The sequence below is a fragment of the Myotis myotis genome, unplaced genomic scaffold, assembly GCF_014108235.1.
Source record: "Myotis myotis isolate mMyoMyo1 unplaced genomic scaffold, mMyoMyo1.p scaffold_m19_p_5, whole genome shotgun sequence".
Classification (NCBI taxonomy): Eukaryota; Metazoa; Chordata; class Mammalia; order Chiroptera; family Vespertilionidae; genus Myotis; species Myotis myotis.
Window position 1 is genome coordinate 64,143,786 of NW_023416357.1, and position 24,897 is coordinate 64,168,682.

General features: G+C 38.1%; 1 protein-coding gene across 10 annotated transcripts in view; it reads left to right on the plus strand.

Moving 5' to 3' along the window:
- Positions 1–24,897, plus strand: part of FER (FER tyrosine kinase) — a 305,227-nt gene that overhangs the window by 269,840 nt on the left and 10,490 nt on the right. For all 10 annotated transcript variants that reach the window (XM_036309530.1, XM_036309539.1, XM_036309540.1 and 7 more), the window contains one exon: positions 17,204–17,358. In XM_036309530.1, the coding sequence (XP_036165423.1) occupies positions 17,204–17,358 (155 nt within the window). The remainder of the gene's footprint in view (positions 1–17,203; positions 17,359–24,897) is intronic.

Consider the following 24,897-nt stretch of genomic DNA (forward strand, 5'->3'; position numbering starts at 1 on the left):
TCCTCTCTGGTAATCGCCATGCTGTTGTCTGTGTTAGAAAAAGCCATTTCAGAGGCATACACTCACCTCCAACACTTTCTCCTCTAACAAATACTAGTTAGGAGGAGTGCCAATCCTTTGGAAATGGCTGAACAAAAATCTCACCAAGATAAACAGAAAATTTATCCTCAGAAACATTTTCATATGTTAAAGAGAGGCATTATTTAATGCATTTATTTGCTTGGGTTAAGTTAAATTATTTGATTATGTGATCCCTAAGTTTTGAAATCCCATGTGAAGATATCTCATAGTAACATGCTACCTTTAGTTCTTCACTTGGTGTAAAAGTTCAGAAAATTTCATTATATTAGTTTGATAGCACTGGAAAAGTTAGACTATCCTTTATATAAGGATAGGATTGATTTATTTTTTCCTCCTGGATCATGTCAAACATAGTTTCCATGTCTGGATAATTGCCTTAGCAAATATGTAATCATTTAGCAAGGCTCTACTCAAGCATGCGGCACTTCTGATCATCTTTTTCCTACCTACTTCCTCTTTTGTGCCCATCATGCTCACAGGAGGCTTCTATTATCATTCCTCCAAGATCCTGTTTACTGCCACAGTGTAAAGTCCTTAAGGACAGAAACCTAGTCCTTTCTAACACTGCACAGTGCTTGCTACATAGAAGTCAAGGAATGTCTGTTGATCGTATCCTTCCTTTAGCGGTCCCAGAAAAAGAGGCTCTGCTATTTCTCTCTGTACTAAAACCCTAAAAATTTCTATGGACTAGAATCCTCTCTCTGCTGCTGTATAATTTAGATCCATTCTCTTCAGCATCGCCTTATATTTCTTACTCATAATCACATTATGAGTTTTTAGGAAATGATGGTCCTTCTTTGTTTGTGGCTGCCACGTGTCCTCTGGAAAAGGAAGATTTTTCTTTTTCATGATTCACCTTCCTGTAAATTAATTCAGCATGAGTGGGATTCTTCATTATTATTGTTCGAAAGGACTTTGATGAGGTGATTTTTAGAGGCAAAAAATTTTTGGATATTGGTATGAAAACAAGCATCTATTATTCCATTACTATCCGAAAAAAAAGATATAATTACTTTTTGTAGAAACTATTCAGTTTTATTTTGAAGAAAATATTGAACATTCATTTTAAAACATTACTGCCTAGTGCAGTGGTTCTCAAACTGTGGGTCGCGACCCCTTTGGTGGTTGAATGACCCTTTCACAGGGGTCGCCTAAGACCATCCTGCATATCAGATATTTACATTACGATTCATAACAGTAGCAACATTACAGTTATGAAGTAGCAATGAAAATAATTTTATGGTTGGGTCACAACATGAGGAACTGTATTTAAAGGGCCAGAAGGCTGAGAACCACTGGCCTAGTGTATTCTTTGATAGTCTGATATAAAGATGATCCAACCTATGAAGAAAATTTTTATAGAATAGTATGGGTGCCTGATACATTTTCAGACAACTTCATTGTTTAGCACATGGTGATATGATGAGATTTACGTGTCATTCATTATATAGCTAATATAATGGATTATGGAAATATTCAGGAAATAAAACCAATTTCTTATTTGCATACTGGTTGTTTTGTCTGTTGTTGTAGTAATAGAATCAGTCACCCAGAAAACCTAAACTAGTTAGATTTAAAAATAATTGATCCTGAGATTATATCTAGAAAGCCCAGTAGAAGGCTTGCCCATTGTTTTTCAAAGACACATTTGCTCCCAAAAATGTGTTCCCAGAGGCCCCAATCTGCCTTGCTTCAAATAAGCCAAGCAGTGAAACAGTCACAACTTCTACATAAAATGACATCATTGCCTATTTAATAATCAGGTCACACACTGGTATTGTGTGGGATTCCATAATTACTGTTTCCACATAGATCAAATTTGAATAAACCCTTCAGTTAGTGATGGTAGTATTAACATACCATTTTCCTTGATTGGTATTTGTTACCTTGCTGTTTGTTTAGAAATCAGGTCCTCTGGTCCCTGTGTGATATTTGCTTCTGATGCTGTCTCACTCCATCTCTGCAGATATTGCTGACATTGGTCTGTTACATGTTTTAAACATTGCCCCCTTCTGAATTGGTTATGTCTGTGTTAAATTGTGCTGCTTTGCCCTTAACTCAGAATATGGCTCAATTCTCTGTTTTCACTGCTTGCTGCATTGTCCATTTAGTATCACTAACATGTATCTTTTTGCTGAGTTCTACTTTTTAGAAATATAGACTAGTTCTTTTTATTCTAATTGATGCTTTTTCCCTAAATTCTACTTTCTGAGGGCATATTGTCATCCCTGCTTTTTGTTTATCACCATATGCTTCTCATTTCCAATCTTTTTGCAATCTAAGCCTATTCTCTTCTACTATGAGCAGGATGATGGCTGTAGCATGTTTTATTTTTCCCTCCTTCCTCTACCTCCTCCCTTCTAGGTAGCATGTTGAAGCCATCTAGGCTTTTGCCTCCATTTTAACAGAATGAATGATTATTTAGGCAAAACTGTGTCACTCTTTTCTTCTGCTTTTTCTTGTTCCCCACCTCTTCCCCTTTAATAGATTCCTTTTTACATTTCATGGAGTGTGTTCTTGAGTAATTCTTTTAGAAGTGTCACACTTGACAATGCATCAGTTAACTAATGCATATTAGAGGAATAGAAGTACCACGAGGACATGAATTCTTGTCTGTTTTTTCACCACTTTGCCTAGAATGGTACCTAGCAATGAGTAAGTGCTACATACACATTTTTAAGACATGAAATCAATTTACCTCTTGGCCTTCTCCCTCTCAATTTTAACTCTTTTTACAGAAATAATTATAAACTGTCTATCACACATTTTCCTGTTTCCTGACCTGACACCAAGTATGACTCACAATGGTCAACCTTTATTGATAACTCAGGGTCCTCATTATCCATATCACTTACTGTGATTTGTTTTAATTTGATACCAAAATTCCCTCCAGGTACCTCAGGGAAGTTTACCTCCAAATCAGCTAGCTTCCATTTGCCAGGTGTCTCAGATTTATTTTTCTCCTCTTTATATCAGGAGTGCTCCAGGAAAGCAAAAGTGGAAGCTTCGAGTTCCTGGGGCCAGTGCCACAGAGCTTCACATTATTACTTCTGCCGCATTCTGTTTGTCAACCTCACCAAGTTAGCCCAGGTGCAGGGGTGGAGAAGTACAAAATATTGTGGCCATATGTTTCATACCACACCTGCCTCTGAGAGCCTATTCCTAACCTTCAAACTTGTAATTTCCAGTATTGCTGTTGATGTGCTCACATAGTTACCTCTTGAGGGTGGGAATGAGGCTGTCTTTCTCTGCAGCACATTGCAGAGGGCTGGTACCTAGTTAGGCCTCAATAGAGGAGAGTTGAACCAATAGTGGACTGATGAGTGGATATGTACCTACATATTCACATATAGATATCCTATTTTGTATACTTATAGTAACTAGAATCTGTAATTATACGATTAATGGTAGTACTTTCAAAAAGTACAAAATAAGTGTGTAGTTTTGGTGTAAAATAGTAAGGGTTTTTGTGTATGTCAATCAGGAACCATAGAAGGGCATGTTCTTAGAACATAGAAACCCATCTGTGTAATAGACATGTGGTATTGTCTCCTTAATCAGTTCCTGGATCAAATAACCAGACATGACTTCATCTCTTCCGGCATCATTGTTATTAAATGTGTTGGGCCTCAGAGTGAAAGATACATTGACCTGCGGCATGTATTTAATGTCAGATTAATTACCATTGATGCCAAAATAAGATCTTAATATGGAAACTCTGTTTGCAGTTGTAACTCCTAATTTCTTTGTCTTAAAAATACTTTGGAAGCCCTGGTCAGTGTGGCTCAGTTGGTTGGAGCATCTTCCCATACACCAAAAGGACACAGGTTCAATTCCTAGAAAGGCATATACCTAGGTTTTACGTTTGATCCAGGTCCAGGTCAGGGCATATGCAGGAGGTAACAGATCAGTGTTTCTCTCCCTCTCTCCCTTTCCTCCTCTCCCCCTTCTCTCTCTCCTTTCCCCTCTTTCTTAAAATCAATGAACATGTCCTCGGGTTGGGATTAAAAAACTTTGGATAATCTAAAAGGCCCAACTATTACTTAATATCAACTAAAATTCAGTTGATGGCACTAAAATGACAATTTGGTATTTTACGGAATGTAAAAACCCTGTGTCCTAGTTCAGTTCCCACAGAGGTAGTTACTCCATGTGCAATTTCATCAAAACACTGAGATCCTCCCCTTGACTGGCCTCCATTGCTGTCCACCATTGTGAATGCTGTTGAGCAGCTGTCACAGTTCCCTCTGGTAATCTGGAGATCACTGTAATTTGCCCGAATTCTGTGGAACCTTTAGGCATGATAGGCTTTACACTTACCTAAATTATTGTATTGTCCTTGAGTCTTTCAGTCACTTTTGTTTTATGTAACCGTGGTCTGCCAGTTGGTAAATGCAAATTTCATTAAGAGTCCAAAAGGACACATGTATTTACAAAGTTAATATTTGCTCAGACAAGTAATCCTTCGTGAATGCAAAATGCAGATTATGTATGGATTATATCAAATGATCACAGAAAGAACAAATAACTAATCATAGAAGGTCATTTGGTGAATATCTTTTTAAACTCTTACCTTGTAGAATTACAAAAAGAGAAAAATAGTTACATGTATGAAATCGAGTCTTAAGACTTTATTTTTGTACCATATTATCAAACATAATACAGCATTAAAATTGAACAAAGATAAAGGCAAGCTCTCTTGACTGTTGACTATGGAAAGAAAATATAGAGAGACATAAAGGAAATTGAATTTCAGATCTTTGTTTCAAGATAAAAATGAATTAATTATAAAATAGACCGGTATTCATAACTTAGACTCTCCTCTTTGAATTTCATACAGTGAAAGCAATCATAGCACTGAAAGAAAATTTATTACAAAGTCACCTGAGATATCAGTTCATAAACAAAACAAAAAAAACACACATGAGAAACAGAAATAGGAATAATGAAAATTTCATTTTAAAAGAACATAAATGGGAGGCAAGGAAAGAACTGTTGAGATAAATGAAAGAAAGCCATGACTTCTCTTGAATTCTTATAAATACTGAAAAGTGTTTTCCATTAACAGGATACTGGTGCCACAGTAAATATGATTAGATTTTTCCCCTCTGTACAGAGTGCTATTCTCGAGACACTTTCTGTGTTAGTATGCCAGATGAGGCTGCCTTCTGACCCGCCTAAAGGGATGGCCTAAGAGTCGATTAGGCACCGCCAAACAGAGGCAAAAGTGCAAGTGCCGGGTTGGGAGAATTGGGGCAGGGTGCTTGGGGAATATTGTCCATGACTGACTCAACAAAGTGCAGTCGGTGGCATCCCTGGCACAGAGAAGTTAATCCTGCAAAGAGTTAACCACCTGCAGATTTAGTATCTAAATCTAGGTGCATTCCACCATAATTAGAGTGTGTTTGTTCATTAGTAGCGGAACATTTTGCAGACTATAAAAACTTAAATGATCCTGAGGCTCATTATGGCACCTTGTACATCAGACTACGCAGTTGCTCTGCTCCTTTATGTGCCTTTTATATCTTAATTTAGGGCCCAGTGTGAGTATGTCTATCACATCATGAAAGTATAAACCATCACAAATGATTATGGGGGAATTGTTATGTGTCTTTATACAGGAATGGAAAAATAGAATAGAAACTAGAATAGAAAAGGTAATGCATATTTTAGTCTTCTCAATATGTTCTTACATTGCAGTGGTTATTGCATAACCTCAGCACTGAGTCAGAGACTCCGTTTCATTAAACTTAAATGGGGAAGAGATAAAGTTTCAGGAACAAAATGGCAGTACTCTGTCTACTCGGGGATTGCAAATATGAATAATATCTCAAAAAAAAACCCTCAGCATTATAGAATATTGAAAAGACTTTGGAGCAAAACAGGTTCCGTCCTCGGCCACTTATTAGCTATGTGTTCTCGGGTGAATTGTTTAGTCTCCGAGTCTGAGTTTCTCTGTATAGTAGAGATGCTCTACACTTCAGATGGGGATTAGGATAATATGTAAAGCTCCTGGCATCGTTCCTGACACATACTAGGCACTTAATAATGATTACCTTTATTCCGATAGGATTGGGAAGTGTGTTTTCTTGGTCGCAGCCCACAGTTATTCAGCAGAAGCTAGAGGATGCTGTACTGCAATAGGTTGGCCCTGAGGTGGGTGGGACCCTTGGCCGCATGGAGTGGCATTCTTGTAACTTACCCTCCCAGCTATTACTCCATTCTTTAGCTGCTGACACTCACTGTTGCACTGGAAACAGGGAAAACTCTTCACTAGGACCATCTAGCATGACTGTGTGGCTAGATTCATCCAGCCCATTACAGGAAGACAATACCATTAACCTAGGACGTACAGAATATTAGAGTTGAAAGGGCCATACACTTGCTACCAACTGGTGGACCAAGGATCCTTGCCTCCTCCAAATTGTTGCAAGTGTTCCAAGTTGCATCAGGCATCATTCGAGAATAATGTCCTGTTACATACCGATATTCAGTACCATTTTACTGTTGTGATTAACATAAATTTGTCTCAAAACATTATTCTTAGTAGCTTTTCATCATGTTGCATTTTCTCTGTTGGCCTTTATGAAACATACAACTCCCATCAGGGTGCAGTACAAAGCAGTCATAAAACTGCTTGACATTATACAGGAGCCCTTGTGCTCAGAAAAGTCAAGCATTGGTGCTCTCCTTTCGAAGGCCCCAGAAAATGATGTGTGATGTACTCGCTTGCACAGCTTATTAAGGAAAACACTGGTGAGAACTTTGTTCTCCTAATCCCTAGTCTAAAACTCCCAAGAGTGGAGATGTTTGCATTATTACTTCTGCAAAAACCAGAAATGTACTTAATGTTCTGATTAGTATGCATGAAGCCGAGTATTGACAGAAAATGGGTTACGTGAAAAACATTTAAAACACTACCTGGCACATACACATAAAGCCCTCAGTAAAAGGTAGCTATTATCATGATGACTGTTACCACAATGGCTATTCAGTAAAGAGGGTTTTGTCAGTTTTTTCACTATTGCTCAGAGTAACTTATCACATCTACGTGTAACATCTTAAGTTATATCATTTGTCACTCAAGCAAATGGCTTCTGTTTTCGCTTCTCGTCCTCTCAGAATGGTAGTGGGTGGATGTTTTTCAAATCTCCCTTCCAGAAGTCTGTGAGGATTAGAGGCTCTTGCCATTAGCACTGAGGCTGACTTTGGAGGCAAGTCCTCGCGGTGCATTTTGTTGCAGTCTCCGACAATGGCTTAAGCTCAGTTTTCTTGTTGAACTGCCCATTGGGATTTGGTATGTTTCTGTGAACTAAACAGATTTAAACATTTATTTTCGATCAATGTTATTTTAATTTGTCCTCCTCTCTGCCTCATTCTTCTATTTATTGAGAGATTTAACAGTAGATCAATATTTATTTAACATGTATACCGAGAGGTAGTCTCTAGAGATTTGGTATCTCATTTTAGAATGTGGCCCACAGGTGACAGCAGAAAACAGTGACTGAGAGAGATTTACATCTGACTGTGTAAATAGAGTACCCACTTCATAAAACTGTGCAGCACCCTGATTAATCACAGTAGTTAAATACAAAGACAATTCTCCTTGGGTTTTTCAGGTTAATTTAGGATGGAAGCAAGTGTTTCACAATGTGTTTGGTTCTGAATTTTTTCAGTATCCAGGTGAGTTCCCTTTCTTTCGCTAGCCATCTAGGAATTTGACACCTAAGCTAAATAAAAGAATATGTGGAATTTGGAGTTGTACATGTCCAACCAGAATCCTCTACTAGGGAAGTCGCCCAAGAAAAGGATATTAAAGAACCAAAAAGAAGTTCTTCTGTATGTGCTGAACTTCTGTATGTGTCCATTTAAGTAAAGGCCTCAGAGGAAATCGCTGAAGGCCTGGTTCTCCATAGGATGCAGCCCTGGGGCAGCCCCGGATGAGTAGATTCAGGGGTGAGGCATCCAGGCTTCATGTGGTGATGCTTCTGTTACTTCCCAGAGGAAGGGAATCTGGCTTAGACTAGGTACACCAGAGCTAGCCCTGGACACATGTTTTAGAAGTTAAATCTGCATTGTTGCCCCCACTCAGTACCCAAATTAGCTTGTCTCCTAGAGCTGCTGCATGCCCCATCCAGGCAGCTCTTCTCAGCCAGTCCCTTCCGCTAGAGAACATACCTGCTCTGTCATGCCATCCATCCCTTTAAGGCAGTTCTCAACCTGTGGGTCACGACCCCTTTGGGGGTCGAACGACCCTTTCACAGGGGTCCCCTAAGACCATCGGAAAACACATATATTTACATATTGTTTTTGTGATGAATCACTATGCCTTAATTATGTTCAATTTGTAACAATGAAAATACATCCTGCATATCAGATATTTACATTATGATTCATAACAGTAGCAAAATTACAGTTATGAAGTAGCAACGAAAATAATTTTATGGCTGGGGGTCACCACAACATGAGGAACTATACTAAAGGGTCACGGCATTAGGAAGGTTGAGAACCACTGCTTTAAGGCTTTGTTTATATGGTGTCTTCTTGATGATCTGTTCAAATCATTTATGCCAAATGTGAATAAGTGTTAATATGTGCCCCCTTCTCCACGGGTAACATATTTGCATTTTAGCAGTGGTTCTCAGCAAATACGGAAGCAAATACTGAGGATTCTGCGTGTCCTGGCAGGCATCAGGGCAGACTGTTCAGGAACAGCAAGTCCTTTGGTTCTTACTACATTTACCCACAGGGCCTTGGACCAGCCCTGAGCAAAAAAAGCACAAATTATACTCTAACCCTCACTGCACACCTGGCCTACTACTGCATCCACAGAAGTAGTACTTTTGTTTCCAACCTCCCAGAAGTCTGCGACATCAAACAGTTTTTCAAAGGAAGAGAAAAAGCAGTTTAATAGTGGGACTAAGTTTTAGTTTTGCAGCTGGGGCTTCCTTTGGGGTCCGTTCTTTTAGAAATAAGTGCCTCATTAATAATGGGCACAGAATTCAACAAGGGAGACATCATGAGGGAAGAGAGGCCATGAAGAACACTATGATGAATGGAAAACTGTGTGAGAGATCAGGGGCATAATTGAAAATGAGAAATGTAGGGAGGTTTTCATAGTTACATGTATTTTATTTAAAGGAAAGATCAGGTAGATTCTGAAGTGGAAATAAGCAACATGTGATTTGCAGGAAAGTCTGGCTGATCATCTTTTTGGCTGATTGCAGCATTGTCTAATAAATAGTGGCATTGGCCAGTATAAAATGATGCCCAGGGTGCCTGCTCTGTTGCTAAAGAAACCCCCCTTTGCCCAACCTCAGTTTCCCGGTGTGCTCTGTGAGACGGCCTGTGGTTCTGTTTCTATCAATGCGCACTCAATTTTGCAACAATAAACTGGCAGTCATACTCTCCTTCCATCACAACTCATGCATATTGTTTTAAAGCAGTTGGTAACATTGCGTTTCTTTAGAAAACATATTTTTCGTATGCTTATTATATATACTTTCTGGATTTTTCCCCTCTTTTGAGGGAGAGGAAGTTTGAAGGTAACCAATTTGGGCTCTTCTGTAGCTTAAAATTCAAAAGTTTGTAGCCCTTGGCCATGGGTGAAGTGGTGCGTGGTTTGATTACATGCTAGAAGAGAGTTACTAGCTGAGCGGCATTATAGCAGGTGCTACCGTGGCAGGCATGGGGCTGGGCTGAGGGGTTCAAGTCCTGCTTTCCCCCACAAAAGCTGCTGTGCAAACTTTGGCAAGTCCTTCAGTTTCATCATAAAAACATGAAAATCATAAATACCGTAAATTAGGAGAATTAAGTGACTTAATATATGAAAAGTGCTTAGAATAGTGCCTGACGTAGTAAATGCCACATCAGTTGTTATTAGAACTAAATTGAAAGGCTTTTATATTCATACTAGAAGCCCGTTGCACAAAGATTCACGCAGTAAGCCTTTCTTCCCCTGGCTGCTGTCACCGGTTTTCCTCTGGCACCCGGGACCCAGGTCTTTGGTCCGGCCATAGCGGAGAAGCCAAGCCTCTTCAGTCTTCACTCCAGCCGGAGCCTTCAGTCTTCGCTCCACGCCTGTGTATGCAAATTAACCGCCATCTTTGTTGGGTTAATTTGCATAGTCACTCTGATTGGCTGGTGGGCATAGCGGAGTGACACCAATTTGCATGTTTCTCTTTTATTAGTGTAGATAAAGAAAAAACTGTCAAATGGTTCATTCTAATTAGAAGGAGAAAAGAGAGTGATTCTCTAATATATGGTTTCTGTGGCTAAAATGTAAGTTTTGTTGTGATAAATGCACAGTTTATATTGGTGTGTGGCTAACATTTATTGAGCACCCACTGTTTTCCAATTACTGTGCTAAGGAGTTTACATATTTTATTTAATTCTCACAACAACCTTATGAGGTAGATACTATTATCCCCACTTTGGAGATGAGAAAACTGAGGTTAAGAGGAAGTGAACTTCTAAAGGTCCAAGAGCTAGTATATGATGTAATACTTAAAGGTTGGTGCCCTCAAAATATGCTTGCAACTCTCACAATATAGATATTGTTGTATAGCAGTGATGGCGAACCTATGACACGCGTGTCAGAGGTGACACGCGAACTCATTTTTTTGGTTGATTTTTCTGTTAAATGGCATTTAAATATATAAAATAAATATAAAAAATATAAGTCTTTGTTTTACTATGGTTGCAAATATCAAAAAATTTCTATATGTGACACGGCACCAGAGTTAAGTTAGGGTTTTTCAAAATGCTGACACGCCGAGCTCAAAAGGTTCGCCATCACTGTTGTATAGCAATAAGATATGATAAGTCTGTGCTTTTTATCAGAACTTAGTAAGACAAATGAAGTCGGCTTCATTTATTCCCCACCCTCTGGATTGTTGGCTGTATGCCATGTCTTAATCAGAATGAGGATACCTCAGGGCCTTAAAGAGGTTTTCTCCTCCTTAATGTTCATAGCTCTTTGTGGCTCAGTATTATCCAGACCTAGTAGGAATAGTTTTGTACCTTCTTCCTACCCCCAAAAAGCAACAATTTCTCTAATTCCTTTCCTATATAAGGGATACATCCTGACTTGTGGCATCGTAGCTGCAAGTAGTAAATGATGATTGGGGTAAAGCAGTCTGGCAGAGGGACGCTGGCGTTTGCCTCCTGGTTTACCATCATGTTTGTTCTGAGAAGCAACATCGCCACAGAGGGAGATGCCCACTGTTGTGCTTTTCAGAGAGCACAGAAAATTTGCTCATCTCCATTGCCTGCTGGCATTGGGTTTCCTGCAGCTGCTCTCTGTTCTCATTTTATCCTTAATTAGCCTGTCTCGTATTATATATGGCTTGCAAGACACTCCTGCTACACACTCAGAAGTTTGACATTGAATCTTCAAATAAGATCATTCAGCAGATCTAAGTAGGGCATCTCCATCTCCTCTTGGCAGTCGGCAGCGTTTGCTGTTCTGTTCCTCTGCATGTGGTGAGATAGAGCTGCATCTGATGCCTCCTGTGAACGACATGCCGGCCTATTATGACATTTCTCATCTCTGAATTCCTGCAGGATCCACAGTCTGTAATGCACTGGCTCATACTGGCTTGTTTTGGAGCAGTTTCATGTGTGAAGAGGCGGGAGCTCCGGTGTGTCTCCTTGAGAATCTGACTCAGGGATGGGCAGTGGTGGGCTTAGTAAAGGAAGAAATGGAGAGAAACAAGGGGGAAAGGTGTTATGTCTGCCTTACCTCCCAAATTAGATTGCCGGCTTCTCAGCCCAGAGGTCAAATCTGTTGTTCCTCTCTCCTTTCATGCTTACTGGAATATTAGGCAAGCAGTGAGTCTACAGTGTAGACTTATTGCCTGAAGGCCTAGGTTTTACTTTAATTTGTAGACTATGCCAAAAAAGCTACCATTTCCAGTCCTTTGAAATTAATGCAACCCAAAGCAAGTACAGTTTTCTGCAGTCGTTATTGAAATGTTATTTACATTGAATTGGAGGGTTCTCTGAATTGGTTTTAGATTGGTCACTCGCAGAACCGTAATCCTCATTACAGAGGACAAACCTCTGCTCTGGTGGCGCAGTGGAGATAGTCATGACAACAGAAGTGCAGCATTTGTAAAGTGTAGGTGCTATTCTGAGGAAAGTGCTAAAGGCGACATCCTGTAAATGCCTACAGTGCTGCAGTGAATAAAAACTCCTCACCAAGAGGGCTTGCATTTGGCCCCAAGAAGGAGTCAGTGGCTCAATGACCAGGACTAAGAGGTACGCAGTGTGCACCTTGCACCTCTGTCAGAAATCAGTTGACCATATGTTTGTAGATCCATTTCTGGACCTTTATTCTGTTCTATCATGTTATATCTTTTTATCTTTACTGACCTCTACTGATCACGATAACTTGATAGTACAATTTAAAAGCAGGTTAGGTCCTTCAACTTTGTACTTCTTAAAATTATCCTGATTATTCTAGAATCTTAACTTTTTCATACCCATTTTAGAGTCAATTTTACAAAAACACCTGCTAGAATAATGATTGGGAATGCATTAAATCTATAGATTAATTTGGGAAGAAGGGGTATAATGGCATCTTAACATTGAGTCTTCCACTCCATGAGCATGGAATATCTTTTCATTTATTTTTAGCCATTTTTTTATTGGCTTTACTGTGCCTCTGAGTTTTTTTTCTTTTTCTTTTGTCTTACTAGAGGCCCAGTGCACAAATATTTGTCACTGGGGGTGGGGCGGTGTCCCTCAGTCCAGCCTGCACCCTCTTGCAGTCCGGGAATCCTTGGGGGATGTCCGCCTGCCAGTTTAGGCCCAATCCAAGCCAGCAGTCAGACATCCCTCTCGCAGTCTGGGGCTCTTGCAGTCCAGGACCCCTCACTCCTTACCACCCACCTTCAGCAGGGCTCACAAGCCACTGGGCTCACAAGCCGTGGCCTGGCTTCTGGCTGAGTGGCACTCCCCCTGTGGGAGCACACTGACCACCAGGGGGCAGCTCCTGTGTTGAGTGTCTATGTTGGTCAGTGTGCTACTGGTTGTTCCACCATTCGGTTGATTTGCATTTTATGCTTTTATTATATAGGATAGGATTTCAAAGCCAGGACTATCAGAGCAGAGGTCCTTTTGAATAGAAGTGGTGAAAGCAGGCAGCCTTGCTTTGATCTCATGAGAAAACAATTTTGTCTTTCACCATTAAGTATGATGTTAGTGGTTGAATATTTTTTTATTCTCACTTGAGGATATGCTTATTGATTTTAGAGAGAGAGGAAAGGAGGGAGAAAGAGAGAAACATTGAACGGTCGCCTCCCGTACGCACCCCAGCCAGGGATAGAACCCGCAACCTAGATATGTGCCCTGACCTGGAATCAAAGCTGCACCTTAAATCTATTGGTGTGTAGAGTGACACTCCAACCACTTGAGCCACCCACCTACAGCAATGGTTGAATTTTTTTATAGATGTCCTTTGTCAGGTTGATGAAGTTCCTTAATATTTCTAGTTTGCTCAGCATTTTTCATTAACAGATATTGAATGTTGTCAAATGCCTCTTCTCTATCAATTGTAATGATCATAGGGCTTTCCCCCCTATATTCTGTTTATCTGGTGAATGAATTACATTGATTAATTTTCAAATGTTAAACCAACCTGCATTATTAAGCTAAACCATACTAGGTCATGATGTGCTATCTTTTTTACATCATTGTATTTTATTTGTTAATATTTTGTTAAAAAATATTTGACTGTCTTCATGAGGGTATTTTTCTGTAATTTCTTTGATAATTTCTCTGTCAGGTTTTGTATTATAGTTCTTCTGGCCTCATAAAATGAGTTAGGCAATTACCCTCCTCTTTTTAAAATGTTTGGATACTATTGTTGTTATTTCCACTTACTTTAAGTGTGTTTTCCTTTATTTCAGGAAGCATTAATAGCTACTTTATATCTGATATCATAATGTTGGCATTTGTTGATTGTTTTTCTCTTAAGAATTTATCACATTTTTCTTGTTCTTTGTGTGTTTAGCAATTTTGAATTGTGCCCTTGATGTTATGAATATTATATTGTTTAGGCTCTAAGTTCCTGTTATATTCCTCTGGATATTGTTGATATTTTTGCTTCAGCAGACAATCAACCTAGTTATATTCAGTTAATTGCTCAAGGTACTGCTGATGTTACAAGGCCAGTTATATAAATTAGACTTTAATTTTTTGGATGTTTTTAGTCCTGTTGATAGAGATGCACTCCAAAGATAAATATGTAAAATCATCTCAGTTGAAAGAGAAACTAGTTGTTGATTGTTCCTCAGTTGGGAAAAAAGTATTAAAAAGGACAAAGTATAGAATAGACAATCTGTCTTCAGCAGGGATCACTCCTAGGATAAGATGGTGTGTATATATTCATTCAGAAAATATTTATTAAGCACCTACAATGTGTCAAGTACTATTCTGAGCACTGGGAAGACAGTTCTAAAGAGCACCATTGGATCCTATCCCCATCACCTTTTACTTTCTCAAGGGCTTTATACCTGCAGTTGTCACCTTTTCCTTCTGCATTAGTTTTACCTCTGTACAATACTATTTCCATCTATATATGCATGTAATAGCCCCCTATTAGGGGGGAAAACTCCTTTGACCTGAAACCCCCTTTTAGTTACTTCTCTATTCTCTTTTATAGCAAATGTATTTAAGAGTATCTAAACTCAGTATTTTCTCATTCTCTTTGAACACACTCCAATCATGCTTTTGCGTTCACCACTCGACTGAAGTTGCTATTGTCAGTGTCTCATTAAAAATCCATGTTGCCAAATCCAGTGGCCAATTCATAGCCCTAATTTTTCTTCTCAGTAGTAGTTGATAGAGTTGATTGCTGTTCCTTCTTGTAAAGCTTTCCTCACTTGGCTTCTAGGACACCAACCTCTCTCTTGATTTCCCTTCTGCCTCACTTGCTGCTCCTTCTCAGTCTCCTTTCTTCAATCCTTCTCTAAATGATCGAGTATTCGAGGGCTTAGTCCTTAAACACCTTTTTATTCTCTATGCTCACTTTCCAGGTCAGTAGTTCTCAACCTTCCTAATGCCACGACCCTTTACTACAGTTCCTCATCTTGTGGTGACCCCCAATTTCATGGTTACAAATTGAACATAATTAAAGCATAGTGATTAATCACAAAAACAACATGTAATTATGTATGTGTTTTCCGATGGTCTTAGGCGACCCCTGTGAAAGCATCGTTCGACCCCCAAAGGGGTCGCGATCCACAGGTTGAGAACCACTGCTCTAGGTGAAAGCATTCTCCAATCCATAGCTTCAAATACCATATAAAAGCTAACAACTCTTAGACCTCTCTTTTGAACTCCATACTAATAATACCCAACTACCTACTTAACATCTCCACTTGGATATCTAATAGACATCACAAACTCAACAAGTCCAAAACCACCCTCCCCAATATTGGATTTGTTTTTACTACATATGGTAACATACATACCCCCAAAAAGAAAAAAAGCAGGGAAAAAAAAAGCTAAGAAACAAAAATTGCTTGAATGACATAGAAATTTCTTTCATGCACTAGCAAAACAAAAACACTCTAGAGATACAGAGATAGACAATCTAGAATATGTATGGCAGTCATACTCATCGGGGAACCTGGCTCCACGTCTCTTGATGTTTTTCCAACTTTGGTGTGCTTCCTCTTTGTGTTAGCATGAGGGATAAATGTAAAAGTATTTCCTCTTTCTTTTAAAGAAACTTCCTAGAAATTCTAAACAACTCTTTTGCTTATATCTCATTGGCCAGAACTTAGATTATGGCCACATCTAGTTGTGGGAGCTATAGGAGAGGTTGGGAAATATGGATAGCATTATACTCAGTTAAAATCCAGATTATTTTACTGAAGGGTAGTAAATGGACATTAGGAGGCAACTGGCTATGTCTGCTACACTAGGTCCTCCTGTAGTCTTCCCAGTTGGAATAAATGCCAGCTCCATTCTTCCCGTTGTTTAGGTCAAAATATCTTAGGGTCATCATGACTCTTTTTCTGTCCTACTCCATATCTAATCTACCAGAAAATCCTATTGGTTGTACTTTCAAAATATATCCTGAATCTGACAGCTTCTGACCAACTCCACCACTTTCATCTTAGTGTAGGCTAACACTGTCTCCTAACTGAGCTCTCGGGTTCTGCCAGTCACTTCTGCACATAGTAGCAGTCTGTGTATATTTGAATTTAATTATTGAATGTTTTCCCCACTAAAATTAGAGTAAGGACTTGGTCTGTTTTGTTCACTATTGTCTTCCCTGTCAGACAAGCATGGTCAGGACAGATGTCTCTGAGGAGAGGGCATTTGAGCTAAGAATGAAAGGAAGCCAGTTATGCAAAAGTCTAAGATTGCACTCCAGGCAAAGGGAAGGGCCCTCCAGTGGAATTAAGCTTGTCATGTTTTTTTTTTTTGGGGGGGGGGGGGCGGCAATGGGCAATAAGGTCAGTATGTCTAGAATATAGCAAATTATGGAAAGAGTGGGACAAGAAGTGGGAGAGAGAGACAGGGCCAAGTCATCACGTAGTTTTGTCTGACCCAGATGCAACAGAAAAAGTATTGGGAAACTCTAGATTACTCCGCAGATTACTACTCAGTAACTACTAGGAGCACTCAGCTACTTAAAATTTAATACACTAAAAGTAAACAAAACATTCAGTTTCTCAATCACATTAGCCACATGTGGGTAATGGCTACCTACTAAATAGCACAGCACAGATGGAGAACTTGCCACCCTCACAGAAAGTTCTGTTGGATAGTGCTGCTCTAGGAAAGCAATCAAAGGAGAAATAATGTCAAGTTTGGTTGGCCTCTCCTTTGTGATTTTCTCTTAACCCTAGAATCAGTTTTCCTATTTAAAATGAAATGGATGTGGTGCCTAGAAAATTAGCATGTGGACTGTTCCATATGCAAATGTTGGCATGGAGGATTTTCACCTGTGACAGAAAAGATGGGAGAGACTGGTAAATCACAGCATCCTTAGCCTCATTATAAATACATTGCAAATGTAAAAAATGCAAAGTGCAGAAGTCATAAATGTGAAAGTGTCTTTCAATTTGTTTTAATAAGGGTGTTTTCTGTGTTTGTAACCTAGGGATCTTGCTGCAAGAAACTGCCTGGTAAGTGAAAATAATGTTCTGAAAATCAGTGACTTTGGAATGTCTCGCCAAGAGGATGGGGGAGTGTATTCATCTTCTGGCTTAAAGCAGATTCCCATTAAATGGACAGCACCAGAAGCTCTTAATTATGGTAAGATTGGACTCTTTCCTTTTGGTGGTAAAAAAATAAAAGGGGGGGGGAGGCTCCATCAGAAAAAAACATTCACAAGCAAAGTTAGAGGGGTACTACAGAGCACAAGTTAGAATGAGGTATAGAATGTTCATACTTTGCACTTAAACATGAGCACCAACTTAATTCATTGACCTTTTTGATCAGATTTTTATATGTAAGATTGCTAGATTTAAAAGATGGATACACTTACAAGCATTATCTGAGAAATGATTTTTAAAAAATTTTAAATTTATTGGGGTAACATTGGTTAACAAGATTATACAAGTTTCAAGTGTACAATTTTATATTACATCATCTATATATTGCATTGTGTGTTCACTATCCAAAGTCGTCTCCTTCCAATACCACACATTTGACCCCCTTCCCCCTCTCGTAACTGCCATACTGTTGTCTGTGTCTATGAATTTGTTTTACTTGTTCCTTCCTCTTTTCTGTCCCACATATGAGTGAAGTCATGTGGTTCTTGTTCCTTTCCATCTGACTTATTTCACTTTAGCATCATACTCTCAAGACCCATTTATATTGTTGCAAAGGCTTTTTCCGGTTGAGTAGTCTTCCACTGTATAAATGTACTACATCTTATTTCTCTAATCATCCATCAAAGGACACTTAAGTTGTTTTCATGTCTTGGCTTCTGTGAACGTATATCTTTACAAATAAATGTAGATACCCATAAGAGGGACTGTTGGGTCATATGCTAGCTTTATTAATTTTTTAAGGAACCTTTATACTGTTTTCCATAGAGGCTGTACCAGTATACACTCCCACCAGTAGTGAATGAGAGCTCCCTTTTCTCTACAGCCTCTCCAACATTTGTTATTGCTTGTCGTGTTGATAATAACCATTCTAACAGGCGTGAGGTGGTATCTTATGGTGGCTTTGATTTGCACTTTCCTATAGCTAGTGAATTCAAACATCTGTATATACACTGAGTGGCCAGATTATTATGACCACCTGATGTTTGTAGGCAAATTAGCTATAATTTTGCACTGAAATTGCTAGAGGGCCAGACCATTATAAATAGGGAAGCAGGTTGTTTACCACAACAGTAGAAGTGATTTTTTTCTGAAGAAATGGGTAAACCATGCGATTTAACAGCCTTTGAACATGGGATACACACACACGCACACACACACACACACACACTGAGTGGCCAGATTATTATGACCACCCCATCAGTACTTCGTTGGGCCACCTTTTGCCTTCAATACTGTGGCGATTCTTCTTGGCATTGACTCCACAAGATGTTAAAAGGTGATGCGAGGAATCTAACACCATGCCTGATGAATAGCACTGTCCAGTTCTGTGAGATTTGATGGTTGTGGAACCAGCTGCCTGATGGCTCTTTTAACTTCATCCCACAAATGCTCAATTGGATTGAGATCTGGTGATTGTGGGGGCCACCTAAGCAAGGTAAAGTCTCCCTCATGTTCTTGAAACCAGTCCTGCACAATATGAGCACCGTGGCATGGCGCATTGTCTTGTTGGAAGAAGGCACCTCCATTGGGATACGCCATCAACATGATAGGATGAACTTGATCAGCAACAATACTTAGGTATGTTGTGCTATTCAGACATTGTTCCACACGAATTAAAGGGCTCAAATCATGCCAGGAAAACATGCCCCAAGCCATAACACTGCCCCCAACAGCTTGAAGGGTTGTACTCATGCATGTGGGGTGCATGCTTTCATGCTCTTTCCGCCAAATTCTCACTCTGCCATCTGCATGATGCAACTGGAAACGTGATTCATCGGACCACATGACTTTTTTCCAATGCTCGACTGTCCAATCCTTGTGTTCCTGTGTGAATTGGAGACGTTTTATCTTGGTAACTGCAGACAGCAAAGGGGTTCGCTTAGGCTTTCGGCTGTTTTGCTGATACTCGCTCCATGGCTCCGAGCACCAATAATCACCCCACGTTCAAAGGCTGTTAAATCTCGTTGTTTACCCATATCTTCAGAAAAAAAATCACTTCTACTGTCGTGGTAAACAACCTGCTTCCCTATTTATAATGGTCTGGCCCTCTAGCAACTTCAGCGTGAAATTATAGCTAATTTGCCTAAAACGTCAGGTGGTCATAATAATCTGGCCACTCAGTGTATCTGTTGGCCATTTGTATGTCTTCTTCAGGTCCTCTGCCCATTTATAAATTGAAGTGTTTTGTTGTTCAGTTCTTTATATATTTTGGATATTAGCCTCTTATCAGCAGTAGTGTTTGCAAATATATATTCCTATATAGTTGTTTGCCTTTTTGTTTTGTTGATGGTTTCTTTAGTTGTGCAGAAGAATGTAGTCCCATTCATTTATTTTTACTTTAACTTCCTTTGCCTTTGGGGTCAAGTTCACAAAAACCTCTCTGAGACTAAGATCCATAGTTTAGTTCTTATGTTTTCTTCTATGTATTTTATTGTATATAAGTTTTTAATCTATTTTGAGGGGAGAGACCAAGAGATTTTCTCACTCTGCCATGATGCTGATGTCACTACCAGATTTTCATTTTAAGAGTTAAATTATACACAGAGTAAAAGTATTGCTGTGGCTTTGGCCCATTTCTTTTGAATTTCTTATAACTTCATCTAATGTTAGGTTCCTAAAATATTAAGCCAATCAATCCTGTAGTTTCTCACTCTGAAAACTGACATGGTTTCTTAGTATCTCAGTCTCTGGAACTTGTATAAATCTTGTGGAAAGAGATGGGAATTGCATTTTAAAGCAGCGGGGATTTTTTTAACTTGAATTTTTTATGTGTCATTGTAATTGGATATAAATACAGCTTGCATTATCTGTGGTTGGGATGAAATGGGCCATAACAATATGGGTAACAGCTCAAGAGTTTTGAAAGAAAAAGATTATGCTTTGAGTGAAATTATAAATTGCATTTTCAGTAAGGGAAGCAGCATAAAAGCCATGGGTTGGTGAATGGGTGTAGTGTGGTTTGAATTAAGATAGCATAAAATGATTTTTTTGTTGATTTAAAATGAGGAATTACTTCATGAAAAATAAGGCATTTATAAATGTCTTTAATTTAGGCATTAGATTCAGACAAATAAACCTTTTTATAAAATGCATGTAACAAAATTAACCATTTTAAAGTGAATAATTCAGTGGCATTTAGTACAATTCACAATGTTGTGCAACCCCTACCTCCATCTAGTTCCAAAATAAAACTCTTTACCCAGTACGAAGTTACTCCCCATTATTCTCTCTCCTCAGCCACTGACAACCACATACTTGCTTTTTCATGCTGTGGATTTACCTATTCTGCATATTTCATAGAAATTGAATCATACAATATGTGGCTTTTTTCACGTAGCATAATGTTTTCAAGGTTCATCCATGTTGCAGACTGTATTATTCCTTTTCATGGCTGGTTAATATTCCACTTTATGTATTTACCACAGTTTATCTATTCATCCATTGATGTATTTTTCAACAGTTTTGACATTTGTGAATAGCATCCCTATGAACATCTGTGTACATGGATTTGAGTTCCTGTTTTCAATTATTCTAAGTAAACACTAGGAAGCATATGGTAATTCTATGTTTAACTTTCTGAGGAACCGACAGATGTTTTCCAGATAAAGCTGTGGAATGTAATTCGTTTGGGACTTAGTTGGGGCAGAAACGAGAACCTCATATTTTGTATACCACGGATACTATGGGATAGACACATGTAGGTAGTTGCCATTATGAGAAGTTGACGTTCTACAGATAGTGAGCCTCACCCTTAGTTTGTCTTCCCAGGTGCTATCAAGAGAAGCTTTTGTGAGCTTCCTAGTGATCCGAAACTAAATCCATTATGCCTCATATCTAGAGAATATCTAGAGAAAGCAGCAGCTCTGTTATTTTCTATCATGGTTCTTCTCTGGGGTGGTGGTTGTTATTACGCTAAGGCAGGGGTCCTCAAACTACGGCCCGTGGGCCACATGCAAATATTGTATTTGTTCCCGTTTTGTTTTTTTACTTCAAAATAAGATATGTGCAGTGTGCATAGGAATTTGTTCATAGTTTTTTTTTTAAAACTATAGTCTGGCCCTCCCAACGGTCTGAGGGACAGTGAACTGGCCCCTGTTTAAAAAGTCTGAGGACCCCTGCTCTAAGGAGATCAATCACAGGATAAAAGATAGGATTGTAACCCCTGTATTTACACAGAGGCTTTCTTTGGATAACAAGACATCGCTAAGCCCCTTCTTATTCATTCTTATAGCATCCCTATAAGTGAGCTTAGGATATCCTAAAGGCTTACCAGTAAAATCCAGATCTCTAGAATTTGTTCTTACACCTATTTTCTAGATCTTCTACATTATATTGCCTTTACAACTCCTCTTGTAAGCAGTTATGCTAAGTAAAATTCTGCCTTTCAATAAAAGTGTATTTTAGTTGAATTTCAAGCTGATGACAGTATTTACAAATCACAATTCTAATTCCAGATATCTCTTAACAGCCAGGCTTCAAGCATTATATTTTTAAGTATTTAAAAAAATATTAGTTATATTAGTTTCAGGTATAAAATACAGTGATTGGACATTTTTATACTTTACAGTGTGATCACATTATTAATGACTCTGTTCCCCTTTACCCTACTCCCTCCCTTCTGATAGCCATCAGTTGGATCTCTATTTCTACGTCTGTTTTTGTTTGGTGTATTTTTTTAGATTCCACATATAAGTGAAACCATACAGTATTTGTCTTTCTCTTTCTCTGACTTATTTCACATATCATAATACTCTCTACGTCAGTGATGGCAAACCTATCATTTTTTTGGTTGATTTTTCTTTGTTAAACGGCATTTAAATATATAAAATAAATATCAAAAATATAAGTTTTTGTTTTACTATGGTTGCAAATGTCAAAAAATTTCTATATGTGACACGCCGAGCTCAAAAGGTTCGCCATCACTGCTCTAGGTCCATCCATGTTTTGAAAATGGCAAGATTTCATTCTTTTTAATGCAGTGTAATACTCCAGTGCATATATTCATGTCTTCTTTACCCATCCATCTGATGGACATCTTGATTGCTTCTGTATCTTTGATATTATAAGTAATGTTGCAGTGAACATATGGATGCGTGTCTTTTCATCTCCTCTGCCCATTTTTTATCATATTGGTTATATTTTTTGTTATTGAGTTATGAGGTTTCTTATATAATTTGATTATCAAATCCTTATCTATCATTTGCAAATATAACCTTCCATTCAGTAGATTGTCTTTGTTTTGTTGGTTTCCTTTTGCTGTACAGAAGCTTTTTAGTTGAATGAAGTTCTGTTTATTTTTGCTTTTGTTTCCTTGCTCAAGGGCTATATCCAAAAAGACATTATGCAGACTGATGTCAGAAATTTACTATGTTTTCTTCTACAAGTTTTATGGTTCAGGTCTTACACTTAAATCTTTAGTACATTTTGAGTTTATTTTTGTATATGGTGTAAGAGAGTGGTCTGGTGTTTGTAATACCACTTGCTGAATAGACTATCATTACTTCATTATCATAGACTAGTTGGTTATATAATATGGTAACCTACTACATGGGAGAAAATATTTGCAAATTATATATCTGCTAATGAGTTAATATCCAAAATATATAAAGAACTCATACAACCCAACAGCAAAAACAAAAATATTGATCAAAAAATGGGCAGGAGGTCTGAATTCACATTTTCCTAAAGAAAACATAGAGGTAACCAACAGGTACATGAAGAGATTCTCAATGTTGCTAATCATCAGGGAAATGAAATTAAAGCCACAATTAAATATTACCTCATATCTGTTATAATGACTATTATAAAAAAAGACAAGATATAACAAATGTTGGTGAAGATGTGGAGAAAAGAGAGCCCTTGTGCACTTTTGGTGGGCTTGTAAATTGGTGCAGCCACAAAGTAAAACAGTATGGAGGTTTGTCGAAAAATTAAAGAAAAGCAGTACTATATAATCCAGCTATTTCACTTCTGGGTGTATATCTAAGGAAATAAAATCATTATTTGAAAGAGATGTAGTCACTTCCCATGTTCATTGTAGCATTATTTACAATAGCCAAGATACTGAAACAACCTTAGTGCTCATCAATACATGAATGAATAAAGAAAATGTAAAAATGTACAATAGGATACTTTTCAGTTACTAAAAGGAGTGAAATCTTGCCATTTGTGGCAACATGGATGAATCTTGAGTGCCTAAATCAGATAGAAAAGTACATATACACACCAAAAAACACAAGTTCATAGATACAGAGAATAGATGGGTATTAACTATAGGTGGGTTTCAGGATGTGTGAAATGGATAGAGTGGGTCAAGGGGATGTTATGTCCAGCATGGTGACTATAGTTAATATATATGGGTTGCATATCTGAAAGTTCCTAAGAGAATAGATCTAAAAATATAACTATGTGTGATGACAGATGTTTACTAGATTTATTGTGTTGATCATTTTGCAAATTTTGAATCATTATGCTGTACTCCTGAAACTATTATAAATCAACTCTACCTCAATAACATAAATATGTAAATAAATTTTAAAAATCCTTCAAAGGTCAAGGTTATAGAGTTATAAGATGGAGTGTTGGTTTATATAAAATATGCCTTTCTAGATATTTGTCCAGATATTATCTTACAAAAAGAAGGTATTGACTCTGTATTCCTTGTACTTTCTTGGACGAATCAATTAGTCTTAACTGTAGCCATTGAATGACTTTCATAAAAGGTATTAAATTATTGGATGCCAAACATGCAGACAAGAAAATGAATCTTCCTGCTAAATATCATAGTGAATGTCCATACTTAGTCTACTAAGAAGGAAGCTAATGTACACAGCTGGAGATGATAATCAGTAAGCATACTCCAAGCTCTGCCTTTGGAGAAATTGCCATAATGTAGGCTTACTCTGGTTCTCATTTTATTTTTTTCAAGAAAGTGAAAAGACCATCCTACTTTAAAGAAACTGGATGATTTTAGAGGGGCATTTATAAATCTTGGAATGGAAAGGTTAAGGCGAATAGCTACAAGAAAGTAGAAATGAAATGATTTCATAATTCCTGTAACACTGCTGCAAATGAGGATTAGTTTGAATAGTTTATGCCCTATATGAAAAAAAAAAATGTTGGGAAAATCTAGGAAATTCTTACCTCTTGGATATTGGAAAGAATTTTTCTGCTTTGTCTCCTTGACTTCACATCCATCTCCAGAATGTATTTGGTGTTGGCTTTTATTTCTGCTTCTCTGGAAGATTATTATTAAAAAAAAAAAAAAAAAAAAAGAATCCTATGAGCTTAGCTTATGTAGCCTAGTAAAACCGGTGCATCAGGACTTCAACAAAACAAGGCACCATGTACTTTAAAGAAGTTGTTTCTATCAGCCAGCTCTGTTAATTTGTACTCTATTCAAAACACACACACAAATATATTTTCCATAAATGAAACTTGTCAGTGAGAAAAACAAGACCTTTAAGCAAGTAAGAATATCTGTAAACAGTGATGAGTAAACAATTTAAGAAACTTTTCC